The sequence below is a fragment of the Babylonia areolata genome, chromosome 24 (genome assembly GCF_041734735.1).
Source record: "Babylonia areolata isolate BAREFJ2019XMU chromosome 24, ASM4173473v1, whole genome shotgun sequence".
NCBI lineage: Eukaryota > Metazoa > Mollusca > Gastropoda > Neogastropoda > Buccinidae > Babylonia > Babylonia areolata.
In genome coordinates, this window is record NC_134899.1 from 25152141 (window position 1) to 25174280 (window position 22140).

The 22140-nt window shown below is 37.7% G+C and overlaps 2 protein-coding genes across 2 annotated transcripts in view; one reads left to right on the forward strand and one right to left on the reverse strand.

The window, feature by feature from the left end:
* LOC143299049 (phosphopentomutase-like) overlaps positions 1–4954 on the reverse strand; it is a 31118-nt gene extending 26164 nt beyond the window's left edge. Inside the window, exons 1-3 of the mRNA XM_076612141.1 lie at positions 4823–4954; positions 2734–2833; positions 255–322 (exon numbers count right to left, since the gene is read on the reverse strand). Coding sequence (XP_076468256.1) covers positions 255–322; positions 2734–2833; positions 4823–4891 — 237 coding nt within the window. The 5' untranslated portion in view covers positions 4892–4954. The remainder of the gene's footprint in view (positions 1–254; positions 323–2733; positions 2834–4822) is intronic.
* A 163-nt stretch (positions 4955–5117) lies between these two features.
* On the forward strand, positions 5118–21900 carry LOC143299050 (START domain-containing protein 10-like). The gene is made up of 5 exons (XM_076612142.1): positions 5118–5535; positions 9043–9190; positions 9751–9854; positions 12996–13113; positions 15656–21900. The coding sequence occupies exons 1-5, from the start codon at positions 5380–5382 to the stop codon at positions 15928–15930; spliced, it is 801 nt and encodes a 266-aa protein (XP_076468257.1). The 5' UTR covers positions 5118–5379; the 3' UTR covers positions 15931–21900.
* The last annotated feature ends 240 nt before the right edge of the window (positions 21901–22140 follow it).

Here is a 22140-nt window from a genome sequence, read left to right on the forward strand (position 1 = left end):
TACCTATATTAAAAAAAATAACAAAATCAGTTTCAAACAAATAAATCAGTTAACTGCCTTATAGAAAATTTTTTTTTAAAAGTGGTGGGGTGGGGGGGAGAAACAAAAATGCCTTTAACTGGCTTCAGGAACATTGTATACCAAAATAAATGTAAGATTAACTGGCTTAAGGTACATAGTATACCAAAATAAATGTAAGATTAAGTATATAAATAAATGACTAAACATGCAAGTCAAATCCACCCACACTGTACCTGTGCAGTCTGTACAATGGTGAGGTCGTTCATCATGGAATAACCTGCTCCCATCTTGGCCCGGAGTCCTTGCACACAGTCAACACACTTTTTTTTTCTTTTTTTTTTTAAAAAGAAAAGACAAAAAAAAAAAAAAAACCAACAGAACTTGGTTAACCTCTTACTGGTTGTGCTGACAATGGCCCTGAATACTTCACATTGTTACACTGGTCAAAGAGTAACATTTACATAGTCTGTAGACATGTTAGGAAGTTTGTATTGAACATATCTGTTTAATGATGGAATTCTTTGCCGTTTTATTTTTTTGTCACTGTTGTTGTCATAAAAAGGTTAAGGGAAAAATCTACAATGAACCATTCAATATACTCGGATAGCTTGTTTCTATTCCCCTTAGATGATGATAGTCCATTTTCAACATTGTTTACGTCATTTTGAATGTTTAAAATTGTTTAGATTTCAACTTGAACTCACATCTTTATAGAGTGTCCAGGGCTTGGTTAGGCTGTTAGTTGTTCTTTAGGTATAAAGACTCTTTTGGTGGCATGCATGGATGACCTATTGTTGGCATTCTAGATTATATATTGTGGGTAGAGTGGCCCAGTGAGCATCACGTCTTCTCTTGAATGTTGAGACTTAGCAAAGGTATTTTTTATATTTTTTTCAGACTGTTGGAATTGGGCAAAGGTATCTTTTTAATTTTTTTTCAGATTTTCCAAACTGAGATGCATCTACTTGTATGACTGTTGGAGCCAGGTACTGAATTATATCAATAAATTGCTGGAGCTCAGTGATAGTTCTCGGTTTGGCAAATTCTTTATTTCCGCACATTTTTCTGGATCTAGATGTACGTACTCCATCAGCGTCATACATCATGCCAGAAATTTTGATTTGCTTCATTTCTATGTAGTGTTTTTATCAGGATTAAAGACAAGTCCTTTGCTTTTTGCCACTTCAGTGAGATGATGCAGGTTGAAGTCATAGTTTTTCCCATCTTTGCCATGCAGGTTGAAGTCATGGTTTTTCTCATCTTTGCCATAGAGTGATACCAATTGTTCATGGACATTGCTTGAGGATCTCACCCACTTTCTTGAGAGACACTGAACCCTAAAGGTTGTTGCTTGAAGCATATCAACCACATGGGCTGTTGAACATAGTCAACTTGCCGGATGATTCACCAAGCCTGATGGACCAATATCTATGTCTGGCATCTAGTATACTGAATATTGCTGCACCACTGAGTTTGTTGCTTGCCTCCTCAACAACAGGCATCTTATGGTATGTTCTCTTGATGTTTTTATTCAGATCTTTGGGGTCAAGGCATGTTCTGAGTGTTCTGCTAAACTTTCTGTTTAAGGCTCAGGAGTTCACACAGTCAGTCACCTCTGTGACAGATGTGATGACATCCATTTTCTCCATTTCTTGTATAGCTCTTCTTTGATTTCTGGAACAAGCTGAACTTGGTAATTTCTCAAGGTTTACATGACAGGTTGTGCATTGTCTTGCAGGGTGATATGGCATTCCACTTTGAAATCATTAATGCCTTGAAATATGTCAGGATACAGCCGTTTGAGATCTTCATGACCATTGATTGGAGGTAAAGCTGGCTTGTTAGGCAGTGTGGTGGTAGGACAGTTGACAGTGATGAGTTTCAGTTTTAGGCTGTCTGTCAGTCCAAGAATAGCTGGTTCAGATACATCTGTGATACAGAATTCTGCGTCAAGCCTTATCTTCTCATGTTCACATAAAAGTTTTGATACAGTCATACTTTGGACTGATTGTCCCATTGTATGCTGTGAGGATGGTGCAGTTCACTCTGGTAGTGCCCGCTTGTGGATAGCCTTCTTTATCCAAATATCTTTTCACAAAAGATATGTTTGTATATGCACAGAGAAAGTGTGTTTTCTTGTGCTCAAGTGTCCACTTTAAGTATAGACAGGGAATACTTCCAAAGGGCCATCTGCATATCCACAAAAAAATATGTTCTGTTGTAGGCCATTTTGTCATCAATAGAAGAAAAATATAGATTATCCATTTTATCAGGTAGGTCATCTTCATCGTCACCAGCTTGGCTAGCGTTAATTTCATGTTGCTGATGTGTGATGGAACGATGCTGAATAAATTGGTTTTCCTTCTACATTCTGTATCTTGGCAAAGTATGGAACTAGTTTTTGTTCTGGGTTCCACTTCCAGTGATTCAGTTTGCCACACCTGCTGCATAAGGGGAAGTTTAGGGCTTTGTTATGGACGTTGGCTTTGTTGATGTTTACCGCTACATGGCAGCAGTAACAAGGGAAGTCACTCTGGTGTGTTACTGCTGTATCAGAAGTATTGATGCAGTAGATCTAGCTGAGGTATAATAATAATATTATAACCCTCAGAATTAAAGTCTAATTATTTAACCATTTGGTTAGTGTACCCCAACCCCGTCATCTTCATCATGGTCATAATAGAAAAAATACAGATGATACAACACCCATACCTGCAGTGCCAAACTCCATTCTGTTGCCAAGTCTTTTCCCCAGTTCCTTGACATCATTCTTTTCTGCCAATGCCTTGATCTCCTTCCGAGTGGCTTCATTCTACAAAGGAATATTGCAATATCACACTATTTCACATTCCACTTAATATTATTTATATTTCTTTTTATCACAACAGATTTCTCTGTGTGAAATTTGGGCTGAGAGCGAGTCGTTATACTACAGCGCCACCCATTTTATATATATTTTTTCCTGCATGCAGTTTTATATGTTTTTCCTATCGAAGTGGATTTTTCTACAGAATTTTGCCAGGAACAACTCTTTTGTTGCCGTGGGTTCTTTTATATGTGCTAAGTGCATGCTGCACAGGGGACCTCGGTTTATCGTCTCATCCGAATGACTAGGTCTAGTGGAGGGGGAGAAAATATCGGCGGCTGAGCCATGATTTGAACCAGCGCGCTCAGTTTCTCTTGCATCCTAGGAAGACACATTACCACTAGGCCATCACTCCACTTATTGTGTTAAGTAGAACCTATGCAATCTGAAGAACCTGCTGTTGTGAAAAACAACAATTATACACATACATACACACACAAACACACACACAGTGTTCTGATCTAAAGATCAATGCCATAATGAATGAACATTCTTACATACACATATACACATTCAAGCATATGTATCAAATCATCATCCAATGACATCTCCTGTAAGTGTAATAGTTTTTTTTTCTTCTTCTGAGAGTGGATAATAACAGTCACAACGTAATTTTGTAAGATTCTTAGATTGTTTTGTTTTATTTTCATATTTGGGCATCTGAACTACTGTTTATAAATCATTTTCTTTCAAAAATCCCATGCTTCAGAAATATTTTTGGACAATGATTTTATGGTATCTTCATCATTAGACCTAAGCAACATTATCATATCTTCTCTTTTTACCACAACACATCTTTCTCAAAAAGCATACATTTATTACAAATAATATAATAAGAGTTAAGACTAATAATGAAACACAAAATGGTTTTCATTCTCAAAAGTTGAGTTACACATTGGACAGGGAGACTGCTGATGTGCTAGTTTGAAACCATCTTTTATTGGCATTAAAGCCAAGTGTTCTCAGTCTAAATCTGGCTAGGTTCGTTTTGTGCTCCTTGTTTGATATAATAATAATATCAAATTTTTCTGTTTGGAATATACTTTTGAATGAAAAGAACCAACTATATTTTTCTTTGCATTCCATTTGTGAATGCCAGTTCTATTTGTACGAAGCAATCAGTCTATTTTAAAGTTCAGAAGTAAATCCATTTTCATACCCTACACCCTGGCACAACCACACAATTATAAATCCTTTTTCTATGAATGCCTTCTTCATAAAGTATGCCCAGTTTTCCTTCTCTGCTTCTTAATTCTTTGTATCAACATCATTTCATAAGCTCGTCTACATAGCCCGGATATTGTGATTTTTATTTATTCATTTATTATTTAAAAAAAAAAAAAAATGGCCTGTTTTAGTTTCTTCAACAGTTATAACCTGACAAAAGACATGCTATCTTCAGCTGTGTTTTGTTTTCTTTTTGGATGACATTCTATGGAGGTGGAAATAGACTTCTTTGTTGCACAAAAATCATTATCTTCGTAAAATAAACATAGACTTTTTGTTACACAATATCATTATGATTATCTTCACTTTTAATGCCTGAACAGTTATCAATACAATCAAAACAAACTGGGGAAAAATTCATAGTTTCAGAATCTATTTTTTTTATTTTCCTTCATAAAAATGTTTACTTTCTTTCTGTATGATGTGTCTCACCTTGTTTTTGTACCAGAATTTTAAACATTTATTTCCCCTGAATCATTTTTCTTAAAAAACAAAATTACCTGGCACTGAACCTGGGACCCGTAAAGTCTGACAAAATAAACTTGCCATTTATATTCACACCACATTCATTGCATCATATATGGTTTTGAACAATGGCTCTAATCCATGAATACACTGGGACTGGGAGTCTAATAATTACTTCTACAAACAGACAGATGACAAAATCCGTTTGTCCATAACTGCAAACAGCAATATCTCATTACATACCTTGTCCCAGTCAAACCACTGCTGCAATAAAGTATCCACTTTCGAATCTCCAGTTGCAAACCCAGCCATGTTGACAGAATTCAGTGCGCGCGGTTGCGCAGTAGGAAACGAATGTGCAAATGTACCAGCCTTCCCCACTCTTGCAGGGGGGTCGTAAGGTCAAGGTTGAGGTCAAGGTTACGAAGAAAGACGTGAAAATGACGGGATGGAACGGTGTTTTTAAGAAATAGAAGACAGCTAATTTAAATCCAATAAAGTATGCTAAAGTCAAATTTTGGTTAAAGAAACGTTTATGTTTTACTTGAGATATAAAAGGAAAAGAAGTATGTGATGCTCAATGTCGTAAATGCGTGAATCCATTACGGTTTATGGCCTCAGCGTGGCCACTCGCGATATGTGTCCGCCCAGGTAGGCCTAGTCCCCGCACGTCAACGAACGTTCACCAGATAGAAAAAAAATCACTCGGAAACTGGCAATACTATTTTCCATGGTGTTGTGAAAGAAAAAAAAGATATAGCGTCTCTTATCTAGTAGCAAAGTGCTGACAGAGAATAACGATGGAAGTAGGAACTGTGAAAATTGCGGAAGACTCTGATTTCAATCATTTTAGACAAGTTTGTGATGACAGTGGTGGATGGACCCTGGCTATCACCAAACGAAAAACAATGGTGTGGACAAAAAAGAATGAACTTTCCAATTTCAACATGATGAAGGTGCGTTGATGTATATTCGAACTTGTCATTTTAATTGTTGAAGTGGTAGATCAGACAAGATAAGTTCTTTTGATGCTGTGACCAGTTATTAGAACACAATTTTGAGGATCTTTCAAACACATGGATTAGAATTTGTGATTTATATTATATTATGAATGTGGAGGGGAAATGTAACGATTACCCCCTGAACCAGTACTTTTTTTTTCGTTTTTTTTTTTTTTTTTTTCCAAAAGGTAAAGATGGATGTATGCAACTGCCCAGCGTTCTCAGATTTTCGTCTGCTGCGGTCGTCTCGTTCTCGCACGCTGTCGACCTTGACCTCAAGTGTCACGTCATAGTGCAGTTTCAGGCAAAAGCAGAGGCATTGAAAACGAAAATAGAATGTTTCCCAATAAACAAATAAATAGACATAGATTATGCCTGGTTATAAAACATGAAGATAAGTCTAATAGCACAGAGCAGATCCGTTTTTCAGAGTTTAGAAAAGCATGAAAGTTTTAACTTCCCAGTGTTGTACCCCATATTCATCATCAATAATAATAACAATAATGATGATGATAGTAATAATTACACACAGACGGAGTCAGATAGATAGGTATGATGTGGAAGGTTGTTCCAGTTATGACCAGCATCAAAGAGGAAAGAGCGTTCACCTTGGGTTCTGTAAGTTACTGTTTTCTGTACAGCTACTGGCATGTTGCCCCATCATTCACTTGGAACATTGGCAACAAGGAGAAGTCTGGCTCAGTATTGTTGTGAAGATTGTTGGCACAGACCACATTCTCGTCTAAAATGGTTAACCTGCTGACTGCCTACCTGACGGGTTAACCTGTCATACTGTAGTTTGGCCAGATTGCCAACATGAGCTAACTTTTCGTTGGACATTCCCAAATTTTCCTTCAGCCAGAAAGAGAAATAGTGTCATAACTGTTTTCCAGTCCAGAAGACGACTATATTTCAGTCCAGTCATGAATAAACATGAACACATTCCTAACTTTTGTGCTACATCATGGAATGATGTGTGGCTGAAAACATTGACCAGCTGCCACCCCCGTCAGCAGACGATCACACTGACTGGTCAGAGTATGGCACATATTGCTGCATACCCCAAGTCTGATAAGGTTGAAATGGTCTGTGTGCCAGCTCAAAATCATAATTGATTTTTGTCAAAATGCTTTCAGTAGAACGTTCGGTAAATTTATTTTCAGAAAAAAGATGATGTTGTGTGTACTTTTGATTAAAAAAAAAAAAAAAAAAAATGCAGCTTATAGAATTCCATGGCAGAAGTTTTGCTGGTAGTGAATGGGTTAAAATCTCAACCATTACCAATTGTCATCTGTTGATAAGAAAGATGTGCACTCACACACACACACGCACAATTATATATGAATTTGCGGAAAACAACTTGCTGATTTCTTGAGTGTAACAAACTGTAAGATTGTCTGTGAGGAAGCATGTGAATATATATATATATATATATATATATATATATATATATATATATATATATATAATGTGATCTCTCTCTCTCTCTCTCTATATATATATATATATATATATATATGAGTCTACAAAACTAAAACAAATCTTAATTGAGACTTATGTTTTATGAAATTGCCTGAAAGGCTGAATCAATGCTCATCAACTGTTGGTCCATCATGTATTAATCAAGAGGTTTGCCTGCTTACAACTAGACTTAGTCTTGTGTTGTCACATGTCTGTCATTGATCTTGTCCATACTATTAGTATTACTTGCTTGGTCCACTTGAGATGTTGATTTTAAAATGTGTGTGTGTGTGTGTGTGTGTGTGTGTGTGTGTGTGTGTGTGTGTTTGTGAATAGTGATGATTTGTGCCAGTTTGATATGATTATTTTAAATAACAGCTCTCTTATGAGTGTGGTGATTAGAGTGTGGGACTTCAATCAGAGGGTTCCGGGTTTGAATCTAGTACAGTAGTAGCAGTGCTTGGTAGATTAAGGGTGGAGATAAGTTTTGCTGATCTCCCTGGTGTTTGTAGATGATGAAATATATGTATGTGATTGTGAAGTATCCCATAATCCTTGTCAGCAGTTTATGGATTATGCCACACAAGCACTCCCAAAAATGAATTATTGCTACATCCTTGGCAGTAAACATGTGTAAAACCCCATTTTACACTCATTACAAGCACATAGTGATTTAGTTAGGATTTGCTGCTCATCAATACAGAAAAAAAAGAAAGGCTCTCAGAACAATGCCATTGGTATTTCACTTAACCAACCCCATGAGGAATTTATTATTATTATTAAAAATTTTATGAAAGTAAGATACAGATAAGAAATTGTTGCAAGACTTACAACTGATTTCTAAATTGTGAAATTGTATCAGTGCCTCACTTTAACAGCGTCAGAGATTTTATGTATTTTTGCTGAAACATAGTAGTTAATACTAAGAATGTTGAGATGCATATATATATCTTCCTGTGAAAGTCAAAGCTAACAAAGTAACAGATGTATACAGATTTCTCAATTAGTGGCCACATTCATGAGCCTAACTGGTCATGCTGTATCATATGTCATGGCTTTTGACAGAGAAAGATGTTGGTCAAGGCTGTGAGTGTGAGTCCCATCAGTTAACAAAATTTACACACTGCTGATGATATAACTGCCAAGAGAACAAATGAATGACTGAGAGAAGGATGTATGATGTACTGCAGTGTTATAGTGAGAATGATTATTAGTCTTATATTGATCCTGTGAAACCGATAAGACTGAGCGCTGCTAACGTATATTATGATAAGTTTTCAAAATTGACTAATTTTGAATCTCAATACAAAAATGTTATTTTTTTCCAAGTTAAGATTTTCCCCCATTCTGAGAATTGTGGTGACAGCGTGCGGGAAATCATTTATGCTTTGTACCGTCCATCTCATGGAAAAAGATCATGATGTATGTTGTGCTTTTTCACGTTCATCTACAGCTGTGCTATAGGTCTGAGGTAGATTTTTAAAGTTTTGGTTTGGATGATTAAGTTCTTATTTTTCCATGGTTGCTATCTCTTCTCTGTGTGTGTGTGTGTGTGTGTGTGTGTGTGTGTGTGTGTGTGTGTGTGTGTGTGTGTGTGTGTGTGTGTGTGTGTGCATGCTTTTGTGTGTGTGTGTGTGTGTGTTTGTGTACATGCATCTGTGTGTGTGTGTGTGTGTGTGTGTGTGCATGTATGTGTGTGTGTGTATATGTTTTTGTGTGAGTGTGTGTGTGTACATGCATGCTTTTCTCTGTGTGTGTGTGTGTGTGTGTGTGTGTGTGTGTGTGTGTGTGTGTATGTGTGTGTGCATGCATGCTTTTGTGTGTTTGTGTGTGTGTGTGTGTGTGTGCTTTTGTGTATGTGTGGTGTATGTGTGTGTGCTTGTGTTACATTTTTTGTGTGCTTTGTATGATCTGATATTTAAAGATAAAAGCAAATAAAAGTGAGTGAAAAAAGCCCAACAAGTAGGTTTATTGATTATTCATGAAGTATTATTGTTGCAGATCAGGACACTGTTTGAGGATGTGCCTGCCTCAGTAGTGTACGATGTACTTCATGATCCACAGTACCGTAAGGTTTGGGATCGGACCATGTCAGAAGGCAACGAGATCTGTGCCATCAACCCTAACAACGACATCGGCTACTATGCAAGTCAGTGCATTTTGTGACTTCTCTTTGGCTTTTTTTTTTTTTTTTTTTTGGTTATTTTTTGTTGTTGTTTGTTTGTTTTCTTAGGTGTTTTGTGTCTTTGGCTGTTGTTGTTTATTGTAGTTGACACAACAAAGAAAGGGCACATACCTTGTGACCCCGGTACACTTGGTAATAAAGACATATTCTATTCTATTCTACAAAAAAACTTGTGGATGTGCACATGTGTGGACCCATGCACACCCGATCACACACACACACACACACACACACACAGACACACGCGCACACGCACGCACACACACACACACACACACACACACACACACACACACACACACACACACAGATTCATTTAAGTGACACCATGCACAATGACCAAGTGATTTGACCATTAGACTTCAAGTTCAATTTGAAGGTCTGTGTTTGAATCCCACGTGGTGTACCTGGTGGGTTAAGGTTGGGGATAATTTATTCCACTTTCCAACATATGCAACCTTGCTAGAGTCTTAAATCCTCTTGATGTGTATGTTGATATATAATTCTGACTATTCCTGTTACAGTTAAATGCCCAGCCCCGCTGAAGAACCGAGACTTTGTCACTCAACGTTCATGGTTGAATCATGGAGATGAATACATCATTTTCAATCATTCCGTCAACCATGCTGTGAGTTCTTGTTAAGTCATTAAGTTGCTGTGAGGTCACATAAATTCTTTCATGCTTAAAACCTAACTTATTAAGTTAATTTGTAAAGTGTGTGTTTATATGGTATTTTTGTGAATTGTACTTCACAAGAACCTAAGGAAATTAAAGAAGCAAATTTTTTCATGCATATTGTGCTGCCTACCTTGTTTACAAGGCACGCAAACATTACCACATCTCTCCCATCCTTGCAGAACTGCACTGGCTGCCTGTTTCTTTCAGAATTCAGTACAAGATTGCCACTATTTGTTATAATGTTATCTCTGGCTCTGCTCCTCCTTATCTCCAGGAACTCCTCCATATCTGTATTCCATCTCGGTCTCTGTGTTCTTCCTGGAGACTCACATTTTCCGCATACCAAACAGGCAAAAGAAACTCCATGGGGAATGTGCTTTCTCTTTCATTGGACCTGTCATCTGGAACAAACTCCCTTATTCTGTCTGACATGCTCAGTCTTTGTCCTCATTCAGATCATAGTGTGCGTGTGTAAGCTGGGCTCTGTGTGTGTGTGTGTGTGTGTGTGTGTGTGTGTGTGTGTGTGTGTGTGTTTTGAGTACACGAGGAAAAAAATGATTGATATTTGTGTTTAGGTAAGGATGAGTTTTTGTGTGTATGTACATGTGCAGATGTGTATGTGTGTCTGTGTGTGGTGGGTGTTGTGTGTGTGAAAGAAGTTTTAACAGGTGATATATGAAAATATATATGTGTTTTTGTTGTTGTTGTAAATGCAGGATATTTAGATCAAACAAAACAAATAAATGGCAAAAACTCCCAAAGCTCATACATATTGGCTTGTCCTCCCAAGCTGTTGTTATGTTCATCCCAACATCTGTTTGGTGTTTCATATAAATGTGTGGCTGTCTCCACCCCTCATTTAGTGTGGAGTATGCCACACTCTTCATTGATTGGGTGAAAGAATGGGGAGAGATACATAAAGTCAGGTAGCAGGGAGAGGGAAAGGGTACTGTGTTTTGTATTGTATTACTCTTTTGCCACAAAAGGTTTTTGTGGGTGAAATTTAGGCTGCTCTCCCTAGGTAGAGTGTGTTGCTAGAGTGCGGCGACACCCCTTTTTTTTTTAATCTTTTTTTTTCTGTCTGTAATTGTTTTCCTACCAAAGTGGATTTTTCTACAAAATTTTGCCACGGAAAATAAAATACTTTTCTTCCTGTTGGTTCTTTTACATGCTAAGTGCATGTAACACACGGGACCTCGGCTTATCATCTTATGTGTATGATAGTCCGGCCACCACTCCAGTTCTTATGGAGGGGGAGAAACTACTGGCAAGTGTGGGATTCAAATCCATATGCTCAGATTTTCTCACTTCCTAGGCAGACGTGTTACCACCAGACCACCACGTCACTTGCTTGTATTGCTGGGAGCTGGCTGAAATGAGCAGATGTTTCATGGCTTTTTTTTTTTCTTTTTGTCCCTGTTCATTTACATTTTGAATTGTTCTTTCCTCAGGTAAACAGGTGGCCATTACTGGGGCATTTCCTTGTTTTTTTTGTGGTTTTTTTTTGTTCTTTGAGCTTGAGTTATGTATCTCATTCTCAGCTGTAGATGACGTTTGTTTTCACTGTTTGTATCACTTTATATGAAGATATTAGAAAATATATATTACATATATGATATATACTATGTTGTGTAACATTATACATGCATGATTGTACTTATTGAATGTACTGTTACTCCATGATCTGTCTCTTACTGGTCATACTCACAGTCCTGTAATTTGTTTCTTTATTTTATGGGATGTATGTATATGTTGAAATATACAATAACAAATAAAAGTAAAAGTTTTAAGTTTCCAGGAAATGTTCTGAGCCTGTATGTGGTATTGTGCAAACATAACAAGTAATGCACAGTTTTAAAGTTAACTTTATAAATGCCAATCTCCATGGCAAAGTTGGTAGTAGTGTGTGATAGTACTGCAAGGGTTTTGTATAGGTCTGTGAGTCAAGTGGTTACATACCAGAGGAATATTAGGCACTGACTGACATGATATGACATGGATACTTACATAGCACCTAGTCGCATATATAGCACCTATAGCACCTAGTCACCTCAGTTGCAGACTGGCAAGGAAATGTTATGGCCTGATGAGAACAGTGTCCTGTACATTAAAATTAATTAATAGTCTGATGAATCTCACTCTCTCTCTTTCTCTTTCTCCTGCTTTCTCTCTATGTGTTTCTGTCTGTCTGTGTCTCTCTGTGTCTCTCTCGCTCCACGACTCCCATCCCCACTCTCCCTGTCTTTTTCTCTCTCAGTTGTCTCTTTTCCACTGCCTCATCTCGCACTCTCCCCTCAGTCTAAGTTCCTTGCTCCAGTCTCCTCTCACCCTCCCCCACACACCCCAACCCCTAACCCCCCCCACCCCCCTAAAATCCCCTTGCCACCTCTCCACCTTTCTTTCCCTTCATTCTGTTTGCATAGGATAGTTCTCTCTCCCACAGCAAGCAGCAGCAGCTGTGTGCGATACAAGCTGTGGAGCAGGCAGACTCACAGCCTTTCAACATAACAAACACAAAAAAAAGAAAAAGAAAAAGAAAAAAATGCTGTCAGCAGATCAACAGCTGGACACATGAAGTTGCCCCCATCACTCTTCAGCAGTAGCAGCAGCACAAAATGCAAGGTTTGCAGATTTTGCTTCGAGGCAGATCAGCCTTGCCTCCTGTGACACATGTTGTTGAGGGGGTCACAATGGACAGCTGTTAGTAGGGGATTAATGTTTATGATATCTGCTGCCTTTACCTTACCCAGGTTGCACTCAGACAATATATATATATTTTTAATCGCTCATGTGATACGCCCCCTAAATAACAGCTGCTATCCTGCTTTCCTTTCTGGCATATGCTGTTTCTTTTTTAAGCATAGAATTAAGGTGTTTCAACTGCTCTTTTGTGCTCCTTCATTATTCAAATTAATGTTGGAAACATGCTTTGATTTGTCTGGTACTTTTAACCTTAAACTTGAAATGGAACTTGCTGTTTCTTAAGTCTTTGCACTTCATTGAGAATTGTACATAGCTCACTTAGTTGAGTGCCCAGCTGAAGTTCTTATATTGATGATATTGTGGAAGGAGAAATGAATGTGTCTACAGAAACGACCGACAAAGAAGGGGGTGATCCGAGGAGTGTCCTTTCTGACAGGCTACTTGGTCCGTCATGTTGACCACAAGAGCTGTCAGCTGACCTATGTGTCACAGTGTGACCCAAAAGGTATACTGGACTGATTTTGAGCATGGCGATTGCACACATTTGCGCATACACATGATGTATGCGCGCGCATTTGTGTGCACACGCGCGCGCGTGCCCACACACACACACACACACACTGATAAACACAATCACACATACGCACATAGACGTGCGCGCGCGCGCACACACACACACACACACACACACACACACACACACACACCATATCACCCACCACACCAACGAAACACTACTGTAACCACACCACACCACACCACATGTCACCACACCAATCCACACCACACCACACCATTCCCCACTGCCCCACCGAGTGAGGTGGTGTATCGGAAATGATTATGCGATGTTTAGTGCGAACATTTTATATTATCGCCTGACTCAAAAGGTTGTACTGGTGCAGTCAGGTGGGCTAGGAGCAATGAGGTGGATCAATACACATGCTATGTGTGTTGTTTTGACATCAGTGTATCGAATAAGGCCAGACTGCTGGGTCCCATCCTTACCATTGATCTGATAGCACACACATGTGTGAACAAAGGGTATGCTGGTGTTTGTGTCAGTTTGTGTGTGTGTGTGTGTGAGTTGTGTGTGTGTGTGTGTGTGTGTGTGTGTGTGTGCACAGGCATACATATACACACACATATGTACATACCTACATATATACATACTATCCATACATACATACCACACATACACACACACACACACACACACACACACACACACACACACACACTTGCACTTGCACATGCATACACACACATGCATACACACACAGTGGCATAAATATACACACACATGTACATACTTATGTTCATGCATTCATAAACACACACACACACACACACACACACACACACACACACACATCATAGGCCTCTGTCGGTCAGTGTTGACCATGGATAAATCCTAGGTCATGTCAGCCCTCCTTGTACATTGCTGCCTCTGGCTGAACAGGCCAGTGTGCGAATGACAGTCTCTGTCACACATGTCACAACTGTGAATTGACTCTATGCTGTTTAAACTCAGCAAAGCCTGGGCTGTCTGAGCAGAGTGAACATGGTCGGGATGCCAGCACTAGGCAGCAGTTAGGTGTTTGGCACTTTGTCCTTTCACAATATGCCAAGGATGTGGCGGATACACCTCAAGTGGAAGGCATTCAGTCTCTTCCCTTGTTGTGCTGACAAAGCAGGCGTTTTACATTGCCATCTTTTTTTTATATATAATTTTAAAAAAAATATATTAGTATTATTTATTTATTTTAGGTTGTTTTTTTTTTAAATATTATTTTTTTTGTACGCTTATAGTTGACTTCATCAAGTTTTTGTGCCTTATACATATTATTATTATTACTAGTAGTTCGTTTTTTATGTATTTATCTTTTTTTATTTTTTATTAAAAAAAATTTTTTTCCCTCAAGGCCTGACTAAGTGCGTTGGGTTACGCTGCTGGTCAGGCATCTGCTTGGCAGATGTGGTGTAGCGTATGTGGATTTGTCTGAACGCAGTGACGCCTCCTTGAGCTGCTGAAACTGAAACTGAAACTTGGTCATGACAGAGATTTCGGAGTTCTCCCACACTTGAGTGGTGAGGTGGGCGAGTATAGTTGCTGCCTTTCCAGTCTGGTTGATCTCTTTGTCTAAGGAGAAGTTGCTACTGATGATGGACCTGAGGTATGTGAACTGGTTCACAACCTCCAGCTCATGGTCATCGATGGTGATGACTGGTGGCGCTGCTACACCCTGACCCACAGCTTCTGTCTGCTTTAGGCTGATAGTCCACAGTCCTTGCACACCTGGGAGAAGCCGTCTGTCAGGGCCTCCTGTACATTTGTTTTGGCTTTGAGGTGGGCAAGGTTGAATAGCCCGCCATCTGATCTTGTGTGAAGGTAGATTCCCTCTGTTGCAGTGCCAAAATCATGCTTCAGGAGCACAGCAAAGAAGATCCCAAACAGTGTAGGGGCGAGGACACAGCCTTGTTTTATGCCACTGCGTATATATATCAAATGGTTCGGTATGCTGCTGTCGTACATGTTGGCATGGAAGGATTCAATAAGGCTCTGTAGTTTTGGTGGACCATCTATCTTTGGTGGGATCTTGAAGGCCCTCTATGCTTGCCAGATCAAGTGCACGCGCACTCAAACACACACATTCCAACACACCCACACTACATCTATACTACATCTTTCAGCTTTTTGTTCTGTCCAGAACATTCTCTGATTCTGTCAGCTTTTTGTTTTGTCCAGGACATCGTTCAGCTTTCTGTTATGTCTAGGACTTTGGTCAGCTTTGTGTTCTGTCCAGGGCATAACTCAGCTTTGTGTTCTGTCCAGGATATCTGTCAGCTTTGTGGTCTGTCCAGGACATCTGTCAGCTTTGTGGCCTGTCCAGGACATCTGTCAGCTTTGTTGTCTGTCCAAGAAATCTGTCAGCTTTGTGTTCTGTCCAGGACATGTCAGCTATGTGTTCTGTCCAGGACATGTCAGCTCTGTGTTCTGTCCAGGACATCAGTGTCTTAGTCATGTGCCAGTGAATGTTGTTTTACAGGTAACCTGCCTGCTTGGGTCATCAACAAACTGACCAAGATTATGGCCCCCAAGGTGACCAACAGATTGTATAAAGCAGCCAAGAACTACCCTGCCTGGAAGAGCAAGAATCAGCCGGAGTTCAAACCCTGGCTCTTCCCTGAGCAGATGATGGCTTCTCTGCCACTGTATGACCCTGCTGACCTCCAGGAGTTCAAGATGTCAGCATCTTCTGAATCATTGGAGGAGCTAGGCGAAATGCGTGAGGAGGATTTCCAGGATGACGACGAAGATTGATAAAACGGATGTTAGGTTGTGTGTCCTGCATTTCATGTGATTTGGAAAACGAAAAGAGCAAAAGATTAACTTATAAATGACTTTGATATGAAAACTCTTCTTTTTGTTGTTCTATATGTTCTAACATGTATTTATGATGCATTGACAACTTGTAAGATCGTTTTATAGGTGGGTGGTGGCAACTGTTGAGAAATGGATTCAGCTTATACAGTGTATTTATCTCAGTGATTTTTGTGCCGCTCTTAGTAGGAGCATATTGTCATGATAATGCATTGGTATGGTGTTTAGTGCATTGATTAGTCTGGATTTTGGTGGGGAGAACTTAGTGATGGAGAAATTTATGTTGACATTTATATTTTTGGTGTGTGTTTTTTACATGAATTATGTGTAGGCTGTGTACAGTTTCAAAAGTTGAAATAAGACAAAAACTGGACAAATATTCTCACTTCAGAAATACTTGTAATTGAGGGTCAACATTTCAATTCATATTCATGTGAAAGTTAGAAGTTCCGTTTTCAGTGAAAGATAATGAGGAAGTGTCATGGTTTTCAGTAATAATAACTCTTGACTTTTTGCAATGATAATATATTATTTTTCTGTGATGTTAGATTAAGGAATAAACGTTTTTTGTTTTTTTGTTTTTAATAGTTAAAACTACTGCAATGCTTTTGAATACTTATGATCCTTATTGTTGTGCCAACGAGTTGTACATAAAATATTACTTAATGTGGGGTGTAGTGGGAGAAAGAGAGAGAGAGAGAGAAGGTATTGTGTATCTATCCTTTTACTCAGTCAGTTGTACATTTTATCGTTGTTGAAATCTCGAATTTTTGGCATTTTTCAAATTCCTATTCTTTGGATACAATTTTGCTAATATGGTGTTTTTTGGTGTGTGTGTTTTTGTTTTGTTTTTTAATGAAGTAAAGTTACAGCTAGTTGGTGTTTATTTCTGTCTGAGTAAAGTATCACTGTGTAATAGGTGGTGCAGGAAGAATCTGGCTGATGACAGCTTGAGTCAGTGCTCAGCATTTCTTGTTTACTCAGCTTTGAAGGATGGGTCAGAATGTGTACTGTTCAGAAAGGTGACATGGAAAACAAGTCTGGAGAATAACCAGATGACATTTACAGGCATGGGAAATTTAAACGACAACACATTTTGAGAATAACCGTATTTTTTATTACAGGCTTTGAAAATTTAAAGGAGAATAATTTTTTTTGGAGCCAGATGTCATTTTGAGAAGTGGATTTGCAAATTCTATGAAAATGAAAAATCTTGAAAATAATTTCGTACCAGTTTCAATATGGGAAATTCAAGAACAAATGCCTGAAAAATGATCATGATGCTATTTCATGATGTTAAAATCTGTGGAGAACAAAAATGGTGGATAACTGAATGCCAGTTCCAAGTTCTGGACATTCCATTTCCACATTCTGGAAATTGATAGAGAACAATTTGGAGAATACTCATCTGTTAAAGAAGAACAAGTTTGAGAAGAAATCAAAAGCTTTTTCCAGTTTTTTTGACATTCAAGAAGACTAAATCTGTAGAACTATCAAATGCCTCAGTCTGCTTCAGTAACTTTTTGAATATTTGTATCTTTATAGGTAATCAGATTCCATGGAAATTTGAATGCATTGAATTACTAGAATAATCAGGTGGAATTTTCAAAGCAAGTTATTTCACTGAGAACATATTTGAGTGTGGTATCAGATGCTGTTTTCTTATGCATGATGCAAACCAGGCTCTTAAGATTTTCTCACTTCTAAAGGGGAGTGTGTTATCCAATTTGAAGTATTATTAATGGTTGGATCAACTGATTGTGATTATAGGTAAGAGCATGGATGTTACATGCCATATTCAAAACATTTAATGTAGGGTTTATTTATATATGGATTTCAGAAAGTTGTGTTGTATTTCTTTTTGCATAATTTCGTTTAAGTCACAGTTTTTACATACAGGTACAGTGTGCAATATATCTTACTTCTGTATCGATATGTATGGTGGAGTTATGTCTGTAGAAAAGTCGGTGTATCATGATGTGCAATACTGTAAAAACTGAACCAGCTTTTTTCAGCAGAGTTGTGAGTGCAATATTAACATGCCATAAACATTTTATGGGATTCATTTGGATTATGTTTTAATTCACAAAGATTTGTCTCTTTTTTTTTTTTTAAGCTCTTTCTTTTTTTTCAGCCCCTTCCCATTTTCTGTTAATATAGAAATGAAATCAGAAAACAAGGCAAAGGGTTGTTAATAAAACTTTTATATCAAAATGTTCAATAAATGGGGATCTTCAGGAAAGTCATAATGGTAAGAATTACATAATTATGGAAATATGAAAATGGAAAGACAGTATTCAAAGGTGTAGCGTCTTAGAAGAATGTTGATCTCTTGACATTTGTTGACAAAGAACTTATTTCTTGTTGATTTACAGAGAAGAACTTGTGTGTGATCTTTATGGAAATGGCAACAGTAAGAGAAGTGTTTGTTGATGATGCATTGCATGTTGTTTGTTTCTGCATAGTGTGTTGGTCATTATGCTAGTCATTTATCAGTATTTGAAAATAGACAGAGGTGCATTTCATTCATTGCCATTTTATTATCTGTTTGCCAGCTTTTTTGTTCAAATTGTATTTCAGCAGATGTCAACACTGCTTATTCTTGCCCTTTCAAGTGCACTGATATGGAATTCTGTTTCCAGCAACACCCAAAGGATTATATACATACTACACTCTTGGGGCTTCCAGCTTTCCTTTTGTACATCTGTTGGCCTGGTGTTACGTGCAAATGAAAATAACAAATACCCAAGTTGCTATTTGCCATATATGGTAATTTTCAGACCATAAGACAATGTTTTTTATCCTCTTGAACTTGACCCCTTGGCCTTATAACTGAGAATGCCTTATTATTATTCTGTTTGCCTTTGTGATCAGAACCCTGTTTCCACTACAGTGGTGTGTCAATTCCAAATACATATGTTACTGGCTGCTGGTTTACTTTTATCAACTAGGTGTCCAGATTCCTCCAGCTGACATACATTTGACTCACCACCACCATCAGGAAGTGCGATGCATGGCAGAAGGTCAGAGGAATGTAAGTTGGGGATAACGACATGTGTTGCTTGCTTTTATAAATGTCGGCGTGCCTTTTCTGCTGTCACTGAAATTATGTTTTTGGTGAACAGCAGCTGGTGGCAGGGCTTGTGATGGTGGTACCTTTCTGTCATGTGCCTCAGAGCAGGACAGAATGTTTTCTTGTGTGCCTATGGGTTTTTATTGTTTTGTTTTTTTTCTGAGAGAGAAGATGAGTGTGAGGATGCATTTTTTGTGCGTTTTTGCACTGTGACTTGTGCCAGGTGCAAACCAAAACATGAAATCATGTACAGAGTGTTCAAACAGGTGCAGTAAATGTTGAAAGATTGTTGATATTATGAAAAGACCAGATGAAAAAGACGGTGTATTTATTACTTTTTAAAATTAAATTTTCATGCTTCACATTTTTAAAAAAATGTATATTACTGCAAAACTTGTGCACTTCACACACACACACACACACACACACACACACACACACACATTAAAAAAAAAAGTATATTTCTGCAAACTTGTGCACTTCATACACACACACACACACACACACACACACACACACCCCACACACACACACACACACACAGAGCCAGACAAAAACTTAATTATACATATCCACATGTGAAAAACTTGCAAGTTATAAGCACAAAAAAAGAAAAGAAAAAAAGGAACCCATGTTTCAAGAAAATAGAGTACAAGATTTTGGGTCTGTGTTGTGTTTTAGTTTTTTATGACTATATATTTGATATGATTATTATTGGTAATAATATTTAGTATTATTATATTTTCATTTTCCTTTTGAAACATTTTATGAGATTTATACAAAAACATATTACATATTGTGCCTTGACAGCAACATTTCCAAAGAAAAAATGCAACCTAAAAATGAGATGATAATAAAAAAATTGCCCGCCCTTTGTTTGTCTGAAACAGTCTGAAAAAAGATAGAGAGATTGTATAATCATCTAGAGAGATTGAAAAATCATCTGTTGTTGTTTTTTTTCTGCCAGTGTAATCAGAATTCTGAATCTTGCCATTAGAGCGTTTCAAGAATGACAGATTGAATGTGTAGACACTATGCAGTAACAAAAAAACATTACATTCAGTACTGGGAAAGCAATAGACAAGCAGAACCTCCTTATGCACTGTTTAACAGCATTTCTGTTCAATCTCTGTCAGTCTGTTTTCGTTATTCCCTTTCTTCAGAGGGCAATGGAAGAGTCTAAATGTTGTTTTGTATTTTGAATTTAATTCAGATTCATAAAGGGCTTAGACTTATCTGGCTAGGCACTTAAAATGTCCTGTTATTGTTAATGAAATTTAATGATTATTGTCAGTATTTTTCATCCTTATTCTTGGTGCAAACCATCACCACCAGGTCTTTCAGGGTTTGTCAAGTCTCTGTTACCTGATTCCTTCAGTGTGTTGAAATCTTTTAAATATTTAATGTTCAGTTTTGTTTTTGTGCTTTATTTTTGAATAATTTTCTTGGGAATTTGGGGGAAGATTTCTTAGGAAAAATCATCTTGATTTTATTCTTGAATTAAATCAGGTTTTGTTGGTATTTTTATGTTATTGGTAATTACTGGGGACAACTTTGCAGAAGAAATTCTCACTTTTGTTTTCATTTCTTTTTATGAAAACGAAAAAAAAGTGATGATATTCTGGGTAATTGTTGTTGGAGAATTCTTAGGAATAATTCGTACTGTGTTTTCCATGTTGTTATTCTTTTTCATTATTTTTTATGACTTTCTGGTAATTCTTGAGGAACAATTCTCGGTAAGTCTTGATAAAAATTTTTTCTAGTGCATTGTTTTAGCTTGTCTTGTTCAGAAACCAGATGGTTCTAGTCTTCTATATTTCTGGTTATCAGTGTTTTACTCTTGTTAGTGAAGATTTTGAAAGCTTGTAAATATACTTTCAAAAGGTGTTGTGAATATTTATGCTTGTAACATTTTAGTGGGGAGTATTAAAATTATGCATTTTTGGTTTGTCTTTCGTGCCAAATCATTGGGATTGGGAGCAGCCATTATTTTCTTGAAGCTATTTATTATTGTTAATTTTATGTTGATGTTGTCTAAGATGACATGTATGCATATCCATGAGTTCGGGTGAAGAAAATTGCAGGAAATTCCTGGCTTCTGGAATAAGGTGTTTTATTGTAATCTATGCAGTGTCTAAATCTACATGGACCTGAAAGGTCTATATGCATGGTTAAATTCTTAATATCTGAATACATAATTATCATTGTCTGACCATTCAGTATTGTTTAAGATTTATTCAGGAGAATCCTATCAACTCTGGTTAGCTACCTAGCAGCAACAATGAAGAGCCAAGGAGATTTTTTCAATATTTGTTCTATGATGCAATTTGATGCTGTTGTGTTATTGATTGCTCATATCATGGAAATTAATATTCACATCATGAAGTACAGTCATGACTGTAAGCTTAAAAAAAAAGAAAAACCCCTGTCATGAAATCCATAATTATTTGTAAAAAAAAAAAAATCAATAATTTGGAGATAGCATGTATCATCATGTTGCGCATATCTGCATATTGCGCATACTGTGTGTGTGCGTGTCTGTGATGTGTGTGTAAACATATGCATGTGGCTTTTAAAAGTATACATTCCACAACAGTGTGATAAATTTGGGAAACATTATAAGCTTTTCACTCAAATTTTTTATCACTATGTTAATCTTCTGAATGTTCCACTGGTATGTGTATCTAAAATTGTACTAATTCTTTTTTTTTTCTTTTTTTTCTAAAAGCTCACTTATTGGAAAATGTGGTAACATTTTATTCAGATTAATAAGTTGATACTTTCCAATTATGAAAAAAGCCCCACTATGATTTGATATTCACTGACATCACTCTTTACCTCTCCCGTAGTCTGGGTTCAGACCGTTGGGGCACCGCTGCTGACCTGGCCACCACTCCTCTCCACTCTTCACGGTTTTCTGATTTCCTCAGGGCGTCACCGAGCGTCAAGCCTGTCCACCCCCGGATGTTGTCTTCCCATCTCTTCTTCTGCCGTCCTCTCCTTCTGCCTCCTTGTACGGTGCCTTGCAGGAACGTTTTGGCAAGACCAGATGATCGGGAGATGTGTCCATACCATCT

Coding starts and splice junctions, on each gene's coding strand:
- LOC143299050 (XM_076612142.1), top strand. CDS start 5,380: ATGGAAGTAGGAACTGTGAAAATTGCGGAAGACTCTGATTTCAATCAT. Junction 5,536..9,042: donor CCAATTTCAACATGATGAAG/GTGCGTTGATGT, acceptor TTATTGTTGCAG/ATCAGGACACTGTTTGAGGA. Junction 13,114..15,655: donor GTCACAGTGTGACCCAAAAG/GTATACTGGACT, acceptor GTTGTTTTACAG/GTAACCTGCCTGCTTGGGTC.